Source organism: Corticium candelabrum, chromosome 21 (assembly GCF_963422355.1).
Source record: "Corticium candelabrum chromosome 21, ooCorCand1.1, whole genome shotgun sequence".
NCBI classification, from domain to species: domain Eukaryota; kingdom Metazoa; phylum Porifera; class Homoscleromorpha; order Homosclerophorida; family Plakinidae; genus Corticium; species Corticium candelabrum.
This window is the reverse complement of record NC_085105.1, coordinates 4059716-4075660: the sequence shown is the minus strand read 5'-3', so window position 1 is coordinate 4075660 and position 15945 is coordinate 4059716. Positions and strand designations below refer to the sequence as shown.

Sequence of the window (15945 nt, the reverse complement as noted above, 5' to 3'; positions counted from 1 at the left end):
TCTGATGCTTGCTTGTGTTGTTGCGTACTTGTTTGTCTGTTTACCTACCTGTTTGTCATCTCTATCTGTCTACTCCAATATTAATTAATTAATTAGTTTGAGGTCGCGTTGTCCGGGACTTCTATGCGCAATCCGGGTTTCCATGACTATGTCCGATGTGGCCAACGGATTCTATAGAGGAGACGGCAATGATGACACTCTACTTGAACCAGATCTCGATGCTATAGAAAAAGATCACCTGGCGAGGACAAAGAACATCATGAAGGTAAAACCACATCAACCACTGCGTCAATCGGTGCACCGTATCATCTTCATCCTATCGTTCGCAGGCCATGGACCCTGTTCTCGCTGAACGGATCATGCCAGCTGTGAGAAAACATGCGAGGGTATAATGTGGGGTGGGCGTGGTCATGTCTCTGTCTCAGGTTGCTTCCGTCAGTGACGAAGAGACGGCGGCCACGACCATACAGGCGCACTATAGGGGCTATCTTGCTCGAAAACAGTACGTTTCAAGGCTTTACAAGCAGTTCGAGCAGGTCAGATTGCGATGCAGTGACTTGTATTGTTTGACGTGGATTTCTCTCATATTATTTGCACTTTTCCTACTGCTCTATGCTGTATCACTTGTCGAGATATTACCTTAGAGGTTCAGACCACTAATACACTGGATCACTGAGGGTTAGTGATAGGATGGCCTTGGGTTATGCATGAGAGTAGAAACGCGATACCTGGTGTGCATATTCATCCTAAATGTGTGTTAGCTAGACTTGGCCAGTCTATGTATTACACAGTTTGGAGCCGGTATTGTTTCCTGATGTACGTGGTGGCTTGGCTTTTGGAGATTATGATATCATAATCTACTGGTAGGAACAAGCAGGAGGGGTAAGGAGAGTTGGTGATGATCACATTCTATCTGTGGTTGATCACAGTGGGCATTATAGAAATTGTGTAAACTTGGATAATTTTTTGACTGCAGTGTTGCAGGTATTGGAAATCATTTTGAGGGCATGTGATGTTGAAAACTTCATGGTATTAGCAAACAAATGCATTTGGAGATCAATTAAAGCATTTTATGCAATACACTTTGTGTGTTTGTTTGCAATTGAAGTCTGCAATGGTCTTGTATGACTTGTGTTTGACTGCTGCCTCGAGTTTGCAGTCGATTTATACAACTGAGTATGGAATGACACACAAGTTTCCTATAGTATACTGTATAGTCAAGGATGTAGACTATGAATATGCTGATGAACTAGTATGAATATCCAACAAATTCTGCCGTATGATATACAGGATGCTCAGTTATTTTTGTAATATTTTAATATTAACTAGTAATTGAAGTTGTGGTTTCACCTTTGCTTCCACAGCTATGAGCCCTCTGAAGAAATGATTGACTTTTCGTAAAGTATTATGAATTTAGACACTATTTTGCTTCCAAGCAGGCTACTAAACATATTGAATTGTAAAATCTATCTATTAAAAGTGGACAAAGCTATTGTTTCACATGACCATAATATTCCATAACATTGCTCTAATTGTCAAAGTAACGAGATTTAACATACAGTAAAAGATGAATATTGGCAGGAGTTTATTTTGGCGGTTTGCTAAGAAATTGACAGAAAAGAATATTGGCGGATTTTATTTTGGCATTGGACGTCAACCCTAGTCTTCACCCACTTGACACGTGGCCGTCATGGGGGAGTTTGCAGTTGGCCATCACATTTCTGTGGCTTCCAGGTCTGTAACTATTGATGAAGAATTCCTGTGTAAACGTGAAGAACAGAACCCACATGATTCCTATGTGGTTGCCATTGTTACCGCCATTATCAATGCCTGATGAACGTGGGTGATGACGTCAAGATAATGTAAATTATTGGCAGAATTTATATTGGCGGTCGCTGAAAAATCCGCCAATCTACCAAAATAAACTCCCTGCCAATATTTTGTCTTATAGGGTATATGAGACACAGATGTTCCTTCTAGTTACATAACATTAGGTTCTTCTATAATTATCTTAATTCAGAAAAACATTCGATTTCACATTGGCCGTTGCAGTCGGGTAAGTTTCTGTTGTACTTGGTAGGACGAGCAGGAGAGGCTTATGAAGCAGTTACAGCAAGTTGAGGAGGGAGAGCTATTAGTGGAAATGTGAGACACGTTTTTATTTGTACTTACCACTTGTACATGTCAGAATCATGTTGTCAGGCATCGTCTCAAAGTGGAAGTTGAGGAAGACCAAATCAAGCGTCATAACCGAGACTTAAGGCTAAATACACACGTCATTAGGTAAATGTGGTTGTAGCTTATCCTGTGCACAGAGGAAACGATTGGGTATTGTATGTGTTGCTAGGATACAGAGAACATGGAGAGAATACAAGAGGAGAAAGACAGCACTGAATCAAAGTAATGAGATGATAGCCGAAGAGACCACAGACAAGCGAATTAGTGTAAGAACTAGTGACAGGTCGGTGGAACTCGGGAATAAAGAGCATGAACAAACAGAGAGAGACAGTGTCATTGAAAGACATGAACAAGTGGCAGAAAATCATATGGAACCGTCAGAAAACTCACAGGAAGAAATGGAACATTCAATGGTAAATGATGGTTTTCCGCTTGTCGAGAGTAGCATGCTGGATTCTACCACAAGACAAGAGAGATCGCATAGTCAAGATGATAGCCATGGCAACGATTCACCTACAATGATATTTGATGTCAAGGTTTCTAATCAGGACAACTTGCTTTACAGTGAAAACACGTCGTTTGCTATATCTAGTTCCAATCGTTCCGAAGACGTCTTACCCTCACAGCGATATCCACTGAAACCTCCGAGTTTTTCTGAACTCGAGAATGATGTAGATGAAGAACTGCTGGCAGTGCAAAATGAAGATGAAGACGAAGATGGACCAGACTTAGATCATGCGTCTCATCGTCATTCAAGTCTCAGTCCAACTGAAATGTTAACGTTAGGATGGGCTGCTACTGAAATGAAACTCGAGGCTCTCGATGCAACAGAGGCATTGACCGATAGGCACTTTATGAGTGTGTGTGATCCAAATAGAGTGAGCACCACCAGTGAGGACATCGCTGGTGGAAATGGAAGTCCGAAACCAGACAGTATGCTGTCGAAATGCCATCGACAGACAGGTCTCCAGTTGGTCTTTGTTGATGACGACATGCTCGAAAGCAGTGGGGAGGAGACCGGGAGATCGCCGTTACAAGATGATACGAGGCAGCAGATAGAATTAGAGAGGAGGAACGTACAGGGAGAGATGGCGTGCAGCAATAGAAACGTCAGTGAAGTAAGATGTGATGAGAGGAGAGAAATTGAAACTACAATCGTTGAAGAAAAAGCTGAACTGGTACAAGAGGAGACTCAAAATGAAAGACTGGATCGAATGGAAATGCGAGCAAACCCATTTCATTCGGATTCTGCATCACCCGTTCTATCCCCATTGTCATCAGTAGCAGCATCTGCTTTGTTTAGTGATGAACAAGAGAAAGGTAGAGAGACTGCATCACAAAGTATTCACTCCCGAATTCTCACTTCAAGAGAACAATTTGAACAGAGACGAAGTAAACCGTTAAAACGACAAGCACTCAAGCAGCTGACACTTGTACAGCTCATTTGTATTGTACAGAATTTACAGGCACAAATTGAAGGTCAGTTGTGTTTGCTAACTAGATCATAGGAGGACAGTAAAGCCAGTTGATGTTGATGACGGATGACATACAGTTGATACTGGGAAGCACTATGTTGGTACTTGTTTGGATTAGTATGTAGATCTTTGTAGATCGTGATCAGAGGTCTAGCCGGCTGTCAGAGGGTATCATAGTACACACACACACACACACACACACACACACACACACACACACACACACACACACACACACACACACACACACACACACACACACACACACACGTTATTCTGACCAATAACAACTTTGTTTAGTACATGATGAATAGTATACTTTTGTTGACTCGGTAACTTGTAGACTTGTAATTTATCAAGCTTGGCTAAATTAACAGTCGTAGTGAATGACACACATGCACACATGTTTGTTCCCAGCAATTATACTGTAAGAATCACCAGTGCAAACAATGCCAACAACATTGTGCATATTTTATCTTTAAAACTGGATTTAAAAAAAAAATAAACAAAAACTGTTGTAGTACCGGTAACTTGTCGTCATCACCCTCTAGGTAGGGTAAGTGGGGTCTTTACCCTCAACTGGGTGCCCACCAACTCGGCAGGTAAGTCCCAGAGAGGTGCATGTTTCCGTGTAATCCATATGGCACTAGTAACTGGCATCGATATTGATTGCGTGCATTATGAGGATTTTGCCAGCTCTGAACAGCATGCCCAGTAGATATCAATGACTACCAGGAAAGCACTGATCCTCACAGAAACTCCCCATTGACAGAAACAAGTCTACTCTCACAGACATAGCCAAATAGACAGTGAGAAAGAACCAACAGACTCATTTCATTATATTGCTGTCGCCACCCGGGATTAAACCCGAGTGGCAACAACAATATATTTTTATTTTTATTTTTAATTAAATATTTAAAAATAAAAAATAAAATAAAATAAAAATATATATTGCTGTTGCAATATATTTTTATATAATGTAAAATTGTTGCAAAATATATTAATATAAATATGTTATATTATAGTAATTGTTATATGAAGGTACTCTGGTTGAATTTTTAATTTTATGAGATTGTGTGTGTGTGTGTGTGTGTGTGTGTGTGTGTGTGTGTGTGTGTGTGTGTGTGTGTTAATTGTGTATCATGGAAGAACATTTTACTGATACCGTAGGAGCCTCTGAGGCATTGGTCGAAGGCCTGGTAGAACGCGATGAACAGAAAACAAAGCAAGACAGTCTGAATGCAAAAAGTGGTGAATTAACACGGTCAGAATTACAAAGCCAAACATGATTAATTAATATCAACAAATTAATGTACATATGCTTGGTTGTAGGCAAGCACGAGAAACGCACAGCAATGAGCAGCAAGCACAACAAGCAGCCAATTTGAGCAAAAAGCGATGGTGGAAGAAACAGTATGCATGAATTAATATTAAATTCTCTGTACTTGTTGGTCTCCAAGGTTTTGCACTTTGTGGTTCTAGACGACAGGGAGCTGAAAACACAAGCAAATGATTGCTGTGGACATTGACGAGGGTTTTATAACGTAATAAAGAGAATTGAGTGTAGAGTCTATTTATTAGTTAAGTGATTAAATAATTTTTATTGATTGTGGGCAAGGCAGCAAGAGAAAGCCGGAAGACGGCTGCATTGTCCTTAGTTCAGTTCCGATTCATCCTGTTGTGGCCTCCCAATGGCAGACTGCTCCCTCTGTTTGCGCTTGGTTTGGGCATTTTTGTCTGTTACAGTAGCAGTTATCAGTACACTTAGCTATTGCTACCTAATGTGGTTGGAAGGAGAAGCAAAACTAGACGGTGTTGATTCTACGAGCACCGATCTGAAGGGTTTCGTTTCTAGCAACAAGTCGGTCAAGTTTTCTTTCTCTACTTTCCGTCGGTGTAATCACTGGACTATGTATGAAAATGGCGTCGAACACCGGTACAAAATCAGTGAAAATTGTAGAGGATACATGGCGTTTCGTGGAGACAACGGAATTCCTTCTGGTGCGTGGAGAACGTGTACAATCGTAGGTGGTATTGGATGGAGCTTGCTGGATTTAGTGGCGCCATTAGCGGTGGGCGCTATCTTTGTTGCTCTAACCAAAGTGTGGGCTGTTATCTGTGGATTTATGCAAGCGATAGCAGGTCAGTATGAAAGGCAAATAACCAAAGCGTTGCTCGGGTTTCAGAACAATGGGTAGTTAGTTGTATGGGGTACTGGCAAGTAAAAGGACCACAGTGAATATTTAAGGTCTTAATTCTAAGGATGCTCATTATACTGTCTGACGCCTGTCAACTTAATTAATTAAGTGCGGAACAGTTTTCTCTGTAGTCTAGTTAGTTACGTAAGGATTTGGGACTTGCACACAATGGCTTTGCTAGAAATCTCATCTGCTTCTACTTATTTGATTTGTTTGTTAGTTAAACTGCAATGAGGCTTTTTTCCTTGAAGCAGGGGTAGTAAAAAGGTGCAAACATATAACGCATACTGTCTAGGAAGTTAGAATTAATTGGTGTAGGAGTTCCAGGGTGTCAGCCTTTTTGATTATTAAACTTCTTGTGACAAAACTTACCTCCAAGTTCTCAATAGCATTGTATATCTATCTACACTAAAGTGAATTTGATAATTTCTGTGTATCCTGATAGTGGAAAGTTTAATTTATTAAAATTTACTAGCCGTCTCTGTTTGTGGTGAAATTAGACTAGCTGTTGATGAACCTTTCTCCCTGTTGTGAGGATTGGGATTTGAAGGCATTTTGTGTTTTATTTGACCTGGTCACTCTTTCATCATCGAGAACAAGTTATGTTGTGGTGTTATATTGGTGTACTGTACTATAAATTTTACTGATTCATTACGTCTAACGTTTTGGTGTGGAGAAATTATATATTTTAGGAGATCTTTTCCACACACACACACACACACACACACACACACACACACACACACACACACACACACACACACACACACACACACACAATATGGCACTATGGCACTATACAACAAGAATCGAATTGTTAGTTGTGTGTGTGTGTGTGTGTGTGTGTGTGTGTGTGTGTGTGTGTGTGTGTGTGTGTGTGTGTGTGTGTGTGTGTTGAATGTCTGCTTGTCACATCAGAACTACCTTGACTTTTCTTACCTAGCTAGGTTGGTGACCCAACGACTGTTGTGTCACTATTCCGACAGAAATCCTACCGAAAGCCATAGGGTGTGTTTTCTACCACAGTTTCTGTGTTGCTAGGAGGCAGTTGCAATTGATAACTTCTTTCAAACAACAGAATGCTGTGCTGTGCTTTAGAGAATGTGGATGATTTCCATGCATCCCTAACACTTGCTCATACTTCCTAATACTCAGAAGTCTTGTAGGTCATCAATAAGTGAAATTTGAATAATACCAATTAATGCAAATGCATACCATTACTTCTGTTATGCTTGGCTCCCCTCTTATCATACCCCAGAGGTGATTTGCACAAGTGATAGTATATGAGGTAATCAATATGATTGTTACCATGCATATTTAGATAATAATGGAGTAATGCCAGCATGTCTCTTTGCTTGAAAACAAGTCCTAGACTGAATGTAGGAGTTTGCTCATTAGTGACCATTTATTTAATAGTCAATCTACTCTGTTATGCATACACACAGGATGGACTAAAAGAAGAACGATATAGGCTGGTGTAGTGCAAGATTATAGCTAACCATTTGGGCAATCACATGTCATGTACACACAGTGACTATAACTGCAAGTTTTGTGTAGTAGAAAGTTGTCTGACGACACATACAGCTAGTTCAACTTGTAGCTTAAGGATGGAAGAGACTGAACTGACTGGGTAGCTAGCTAGCTAGGTTAGACAGTACAGTTTGTTGATGTTCAATTGACAACATTGATATTTATTCTCAAGCCTAGGCCATGGCATTGTTATGCTAAATATCCAAAACTAGTTATTATTATTTCAATTTTTATTATATCAAATATGTGTATATTAATTAATTATTACTTAAATGCATGTTTTGCCAATATTATACAACATACACAACATAGCAGTTTGCATGGATGCTAGAGTGCTAGCAGACGTCACTAATAGAGAACTGTCACGACAATTACAGGAATATTGTTCTCAAACGGTTGATTTCACTTGCTGACAACCCTTGGTGGCTGACTGTACTCTCAGCTGTGGCTTTAAGTAGTTAATTTGTACTGTACGTCGCATGTGGTCATGTCACTAAAACAACATAGGGTGGATTTGTAAGGCCAATGAGAAATACATTATATGTATATGTACACAAGGCAAAAACCAGACAAGCAAGCAGATTGAATTGTAGAATGTTAATACAACTAATTAATTATTTGTATACTTTTTAGTATCGAGAATGTATGAATTGAATCATCATGTCTGCATATATAATTATTGTCAGTGATGTTCACTCACTCACACACACACCACACACACACACACACACACACACACACACACACACACACACACACACACACACTGTTTGAGACTTCAAGCTGTTATTCCTAACCTTTCGTTAATTAACCAATGTTGACTTTTTAGGTGTGTTGCTCATTGTGACTGTTTTCGTTTATCCTCTTGGCCTGGATGCTGATATTGTTAGAAAGGAAGCTTGTGGTTTGGATGCCAGTCAATACAATTTGGGAGAATGCACATTTACTTGGGGATTCTGGCTTACTGGCTGTTCAGGAATTCTTTCCTTGGTACTAGCTGGCCTTTGTTTAAAAGCAAGTGCTACGAAGGCTGAATATCATCTTGATCATGAAGATTATCGTAAAGAAAAAGATAATGTGCAACCATAGCATTATAGTGTGTGTGTGTGTGTGTGTGTGTGTGTGTGTGTGTGTGTGTGTGTGCGTGCAGCTGCATGGTAGAGAGGTAAACTTGAACTGTACTGTAGACTTTTATCGAATTGTGTACGCTGCATGAAAGTATGAGATCTAGTTGAGGGACATGTATATACGTTACAACCTTAGTCATCGTCATTAGCAGTATAGAGTCTACCAGTGTTCTAACCTAATTTGATTGTAGCTCAAGATTGTCGTGTTTGAGTGAGATACCCTACATGGAAAGATACACACATGTGTGCACGCACGCACACATGCACGCGCGCACACACACACACACACACACACACACACACACACACACACACACACACACACTGTAGACTTTACATAGAAGCCTCTATCCCTTAATTAATGAAAATTTTACAACTTCAAAAGTTCAAATCTGATAAAAATCAGGCAAGTGAGAGCACCCAGTTGGCTAGAGGGAACTCAAGAGCCTCCTCTAGTGTAATGAATATGAAGATAAATTGACAGACAAGGCAAATGGTGATACATGAATATGCAAGTAAATTGACAGACACGCAGAAGGTGATCAACATCACTGACAATTTGTGTTGTCACCTGATAATTTTCTATTATTCATGTTGGATGCTTTGGGTACAAAGTAAGCAAATGAGATCTATACATGGTAGCTGGACACTAAAGTCCAGGTCTGCAGTACACAGGCCCGGATCCAGATGGGGTTCAGGGGGTTTCAAACCCCCTCTTCCAATAGGCATGGTTCAATAATTTCATATAATTTCATTAGAAAAGAGAAATTTAGTAATGCTATAAATAACTGCTACCAGGTCAACTCCTCTTTCAAAAATTCCTGGATCCGGGCCTGAGTAGATATTGAATGCTTTTGATCCTCAGTACAGTCAATACTCTAGCATTACTCACAAGTCAATTTGTATCTACAACACAGAGGTGACATCTGCAAGATCTGTGAAACACTCGAGTATTGCATACAACACTCGACACAGTTCTGGAAGCCAGTGTGTCAAATTGGAAGAAACTGATACGTAGTATGTCTTGTACGTCAGGGGCATATTGAATGAGGAGGTTTCCAATGGCAATAGTGTCAGTAATAAATTTAACTAGAGAATAAATTATTGCATTAATTGTCACATTTTTACATGATTCACAAACAAAGACAATCCTAAAATTTAAAATTAGTCAGTGCTATACGTCTACATGAGTCTACAATAGTAATAGTCTTATGTTTCCGTAATTTAAGCCTGCATTTGTTGACACAGTTTCTCATCAGCGCCTGCATGGAAAAATATGCCCCGAACGAAACTGCTATTATTAGTATGAAACAGACTACAATGTTTGATTTATTGTTATGGTATTGAACAAGTTACTCTTGATATTAATTAATTAATTAATGCTCATTCTCTTGGACACTCGCAGTCAATTCTGTGCAGTATGCATATGTGAAAAATAATGGCATAATGGTAATGGTCCGTCCGCCCGCATCATTTTGAGATAAACTTCTGACGAGAAACTATGAATCAACAACTAGTGGCCTTATTTATAAACTTTCTTTAAAATTGTTCTGCCAATATTAATTCTTGAATTTTAAAAAGTCTTGATATCAAGCAAGCTCACAATCCAAGCGCTTATACTGGAGCGAAGAAACATGAGACTAGCCAGTCGGACGATTTTTTCTGTCGTTCCCCGGATGTCTCTTCTGCTCAGCGACATCCGGGGAACGGCTAGGTGCCAATAGTCTCGCGTAGCCAGACCATCTCCGCCTACGTACATTTTTCCGGCTCGAAACACTCGGGCAAGAATAATCAGACACGTAGCATGCAAAGCACGTCACTAACGTGTGTAGCTCTCAGGTAACATACAGCCATCAAGAGGGTTTTTCGTGCACTCCGGAAACCTACACCAAAAGAAAAATTCAGCTACGTCTAGATTCCAGACACGTGCACGTGTCTTACAGACATTTAGTAACCGTGGTGAAAAAGCCACAAATTGTTCTGAAGAGACGGAACTGATGACGCAACGCCTTCTTTGAACAGATATCATCCTACCTTATGGTAATGAGGATGCTCTCTGCCGTGTATGTTGAGCGCACGCGCCACCCATGTTGCCTACAGCGCTTTGATATTTCGCCGCCGTCCAATCAGACGCGACTCATTAATTGCGTGGGTGACGCGACTCGTCCAGCCGTCTCTCACTCAAGAGTCGAATATTGTCGTCGTGTCGTCAACAGCGAGACGCTCACACAACGATGTGTGGTAGCTTAACATTTTGGGGTTACGTATGGGGCATCTTGTCCATCCTGGTCGCCGCTTCGACGTCAGTCGGCTACTACTTCGCTGATTGGCTGTCCGGAGACCCCAAGTTCAATGGCGTCTCGCCCACCAACTATACCGACCTCTCATTTTTCAATCAGACCATAGACGTCAAGTTCACCTTCTCCACGTTCCGCCGCTGCAATCATTGGGTCGACGTCGGTTGTTCTAACGGAGCGCGCTATTGCGTGGAGGAGGAGTGCGGACGGTATAGCGAATTTTCGGGCACGAACGGTATTCCGTCTGATGCTTGGCGGGCTGGAGCGATTCTTGGTGGAATCGCGTGCGGCCTACTGATTCTCGTCGCTCTCACGGCGGTGTTCGCCTTCTTTATCAAGGGAATTTTCAACAAGTACGTTGCCGGGATTTGCGGATTTCTCCAAGCTTTGGCAGGTTAGCATACACGTACATTGGTTGTGTTTCGTTTGTGGTTCGTGTGTTGTCAGCTTGTTTGTCACAGTGATGCGTTCCAACGAAAGACATTGGTTGTGCGGATCTTATTGCGTCCTGTGGCTTCGTGTGTCCATGGTGTTTCATTGCTAGTTGTAGGAATTGCATGAGGATATAAACGATGCGGAAGGAATCAGTAACAGTGCTGCTTCTGTCGATTCTTGCAACGCCAGTGAAATCAAGATATGTTGTAGTGTTAATTGGGGTAGTAGTGTCAATGGCTGTGTGCGTGGGAGGGAAGTTAACAAACTAAAACGTGGAAATATCAGACTGGGGTGTTGGAAACCTATTGTTGGATTAGTCAGTCAAGTGTGTTGGGTGTTAGGGGAAGTCTGTTGTGTACCAAATGGGAGTTGTGTGAGTTTTGGGGGGTGTACTGTTGCTGTAAGGCAGTGCCACCACAAGTTAGATCACCTAATTTTTCTCCAATTTGTCACTTTTGTAATAGCAGTGGGTGTCAATGTACATGAGAACAACGGAACTAACACTCTAACATTGTGCTAACTAGTTCTAGATTTCGATTCTTGCATCACATGCCATTGTGGCTCAGCTTAACTTAACCACCTGACTACACACACACACACACACACACACACACACACACACACACACACACACACACACACACACACACACACACACACACACACACACACACACATACACACACCACACACACACACACATACACACACCACACACACACACATACACACACCACACACACACACCACTTTTTGTCAGGTGGTTAGGCTCAGCCATGTTGGTCTCATTGACTCAAGTATTAGAGCTCCTTAATAAATCGAAGAGTGTTGGCATTACGATTAGGAATGTCGTGCGAGTAATACAAGTACTGTACATGCTGCTCCTGTCAATAGAATTTGGATTTCGAGTTTTGTAATGTCTGTTTCAAGAGCTCGTTTTGTTGAAAGATTTCTAGTGTACCTGCAGGGCATCTAATGATAGAAGGAATGTATCATGAAAGGCTACTAACACAATTTATGAAAACATACTGTCTAATTTTAGAGTAATAGAGCTGAGGTGTGACAAACAGCTGTGTTTTGTTGGTGTTCTTCACTCATAAATCAGCTCAGGGAGCACCTTTAGTCTTGCTGCGATAATATCTATTGCTTGTATCGCTTGAGCTTTGCACGTTGTCTTTAATCGTTGTACCTGACCATGACTGAGTCTCATTCTGAAGGTAATTATTTATGTTGACACTGAATGGTGAGTGAATTATTTGGCTTGAGACTGAGGCAAGTTGCTCTTACACACAGTCAGGACGTGTTGAGTAGCTATGGAGAGGCTTGTTGAGAAACATCAGTGATTAACTATAAAATGTAATTATATCAGATACCAGTATTGGCTTTTTGCTTGGATATCAGGTATCAGTATATCGGTCAAATACCCGTATCGTTGCAACACTAACTGGTCTTGCCCTTTTCGATGATAGTTGTTGACTTGTCAATGTTTTACTTTATAGGTGCAGGGTCACGGTCTTGAGCTGATCTCAATTGAGGTAGCTTTTGCACGTAACATACGTTAAATGTCCTGACAAGACAATCGGTTTCGATCGTCACTAAGCCCTTCAAATGCAGTTTATAAGTTGTGCATGCGCAAAGGTCAATAGACAAAACTACTGCAAAACTGGTTATTTAGGTGTCAATTGACGGGTACGGCAGCAGTGTAAGCTTTAAACAATACAAAATTTTGCTGCTCACTGTGAACTGACTGCGCTTGTTACTCTGAGGAAGACATGACTACGGCAAATACAACATACAGGAACGTAACGTGTGCTTTCTGGTCACGTGTAGAGCATAAGGATTCCTGATCTGGTTCAAAGTGTGGGGTGCTTGTCGAATTTCATCAAAAGTGCAGTGTAGCAACCTTATCTTGAGATTTTAAGAACTACAAAAACATGAGAATCTAGTTAGCAGACACAGTCTAACGATACCTCATACTGCAACGCCTTGATCGTTCCAATTCAGGCTATAGAGAGACTACAGTCAGCTTTGCCTTCAGTGCAGACTAGAGCATCTAAGTTCTCACGGTTACTGAGTGTTTGAAAAAGTGCACTCTTTTCAAAGGGATGCAGTGCACATGTCCGACCGTGACCCTGCACCTTTATAGTGTACTTACTGACTCATAAATTGGCAAAAATGATGTTACGCTGTATTTCTACCTTGGTTATAAACCGTGCCAAGGTGATGCGAATACAGTAGTCCTTGTCCATTGCGGTAGTCCTTGTTTGTGATCGTCATCTTTCAAAGTCCATCAAACTGGTTGTAAAACATAGTAACTGAAGCTGTGTTTTCACTCTCACTTTACATCTATGAGCCCTTTGAAAAAATGACCGATTTAGTATAATTCATTATGAATCTGGATGCCATTTTGCTTGACGACAGATTCTATAACACTACTAAAGTTGTCTGTCATCGTCCAGTGGCAAAATTCAAGACATACAAGACATGGATGTTGCCCTGATTATCAGATAACAAAGAAAGTGTCCGAATAATATCCATTATTGGTTATCTATAATTTAGTGAGTCAGGAAAACGATTGCTCGCGTGTTGGCTATTCCTGATGGGTATGTTGCTATTTTGCATGTTCGACAAGGCCTTGTGATTTGGAAACATAAAATTAGATTGTTCTGACAAAAGCTCACGAGCGTTGTTGATTGTGATTGGGTGTTTGTTCGTGTGTTGTCTGTGGTGCCATGTACAACTATAAACATACTGTGATTAGACTGACTGTTTTGATAACGCCTAATTGTGACACATTCCTAAACATGACACAGCCACTTAGTCATCCACACATCAGTTTACAAACGTTCACTGTAGGTACACAGTCACGCAGACCAGATGTGCATGAGGCTTCCTGCTTACCCTATTTCTTCGATTAAATGCTGCAGCATTTATTTTTAGCTGGGGTTCTAACCAAGGCGTTCATGGGCAATGTTTACTCAAGGGTGGCGTTCATTCAAAAGGGGTGTTTATTCAAGAGGGGCGTTTATTCAAGGGGTTATTCAAAAGGGTTGTTTATCCCAAGTGGTGCTTATTCAAGAGGGGGCATTTATTCAAGGGTGGCATTTATTAAGGAGGGGTGCTCATTCAAGGGTGGCATTCATTCAAAGGGTCGTTTATTCAAAGGTGTTGTTTATTCAAGGGTGGCATTTATTCAAGAGGGACTTTTAGGCAAGGGTGGCATTTAGTCGAGGGTTGAATTTATTCATGGGTGGTGTGTATTCAAGAGGGTTGTTAATTCAAGGGCGGCATTTTTGTTGTGGGCTCTCTGTCCTTGCTTTAGCAGTGTCACTGTGTATGTGTACACTCTGTCAGTTTGACACCTTTTTGAGAAAACAACACTTTGAGACGACCTCACGTGGTGAAACAGTATCCCTGTAGGTCGAAAGAAACATTTTCCTCGCGTGTGCCTCCAAACTAGGCGTATGATTCTTCCTTCAAACTTCGAGCAGTAGCTCTTGCTAGATCCAATGGAATTCATTGGAATGCGGCATTTATTCGTAGGAAGTGGCTTTTAATCAAAGGAATACGGTATACTGTTTGCATCATCACATGACTCACTCACTGTACAAAGTCCCGAAACTTATGGTTGGTCTCTGATGGGAGGTAGCTGTCATACAAAGAGTTCGTGCATGGGCAGACTGGTAGTAAAGGGTGGATCGATTGCAGTTACTATGTACTGTAAAGGCATTGATACATTGTCTTGTATATGAATGTCAATATACACAGTAGAGTATGGAGTACATGTACAATAGGTTTATTATATTTATTATATTTTATATTTATTATATTTTATATTTATTATATTCTATATTTATTATATTTATATTTATTATATTCTATATTTATTATATTTATATCTATTATCAGGTCTGAGTGTAGCTGCGACGGTGCTCATATATCCCGTCGGCTGGGACGCGGACACGGTGAGGAAAGAAGCGTGCGGATTCGATGCCGACAAATACAAGTTGGGCGACTGCAGCTTGGGTTGGGCATTCTGGCTTTCGGCTGCATCAGCGATTCTTGCTCTCGCAGTGGCATGTATGTCGCCAGCGGCAAAGAAAGACTCAGAGAGCTTATACAGCAGAGGATACACAATCTAAGAAGAGGTGGTGATGTAGTCAGTGTGCACGTGATGATCACTGGGGCAAGAATTAATTAAGTTTAAGCGGGTTGCTTTTATGATTGTAATTGACATGGAGCAATAGCATTAGAGACTACTATATAGTAGGCGTAACATAATAGGTATGCAGTGTTATGTTGTTGTATATGGATGTAACAAAATGCGCGTGCGCAAATTGATTGACCCTTTTGCAGTTGGTATGCATGTCTGATTAGTGATTAGACTATGCCACGTGATCATTAGGCATTCTGATTGGTGTTATGTAAGTGAAATGTGAGAGGATGACAGAAACCTTGTAACGTAGCGCGCGCTATAGAGGTTTGTGTCTACATACTTAGCGTCGTATTAGCTTTGCTTGACATTCCTGGGGCTAAATTAGCACTCTACTGGAAGTGCAGCAAGGCTTCGAAGCTTCACAGGTAGCGTTTTGTTGCGAAGGGCCTATTCGAATAGCAGACCTTGCGGAACGGCATTGAGTACAAGTCAAATATGTTACTTATTGTTTAATTAACAAGCAGCTCGACAGCCAAGAACACACAAATG

General features: G+C 41.0%; 3 protein-coding genes across 3 annotated transcripts; all 3 read left to right on the top strand.

Annotated features, from left to right (window-relative positions):
- Positions 1 to 120: 120 nt before the first annotated feature.
- Positions 121 to 5284, top strand: LOC134196415 (uncharacterized). Its single transcript, XM_062665529.1, has 9 exons — positions 121 to 265; positions 330 to 368; positions 426 to 536; positions 2081 to 2145; positions 2203 to 2283; positions 2348 to 3657; positions 4824 to 4917; positions 4986 to 5066; positions 5136 to 5284. Exons 1-9 carry the CDS (start codon positions 143 to 145, stop codon positions 5164 to 5166), a joined length of 1935 nt encoding a protein of 644 aa, XP_062521513.1. The 5' UTR covers positions 121 to 142; the 3' UTR covers positions 5167 to 5284.
- A 60-nt stretch (positions 5285 to 5344) lies between these two features.
- On the top strand, positions 5345 to 8709 carry LOC134196417 (LHFPL tetraspan subfamily member 6 protein-like). The gene is made up of 2 exons (XM_062665530.1): positions 5345 to 5795; positions 8211 to 8709. Exons 1-2 carry the CDS (start codon positions 5345 to 5347, stop codon positions 8468 to 8470), a joined length of 711 nt encoding a protein of 236 aa, XP_062521514.1. The 3' UTR covers positions 8471 to 8709.
- Positions 8710 to 10665: 1956 nt separating this feature from the next.
- Positions 10666 to 15581, top strand: LOC134196490 (LHFPL tetraspan subfamily member 6 protein-like). The gene is made up of 2 exons (XM_062665633.1): positions 10666 to 11199; positions 15150 to 15581. The coding sequence occupies exons 1-2, from the start codon at positions 10743 to 10745 to the stop codon at positions 15380 to 15382; spliced, it is 690 nt and encodes a 229-aa protein (XP_062521617.1). The 5' UTR covers positions 10666 to 10742; the 3' UTR covers positions 15383 to 15581.
- Positions 15582 to 15945: the final 364 nt, after the last annotated feature.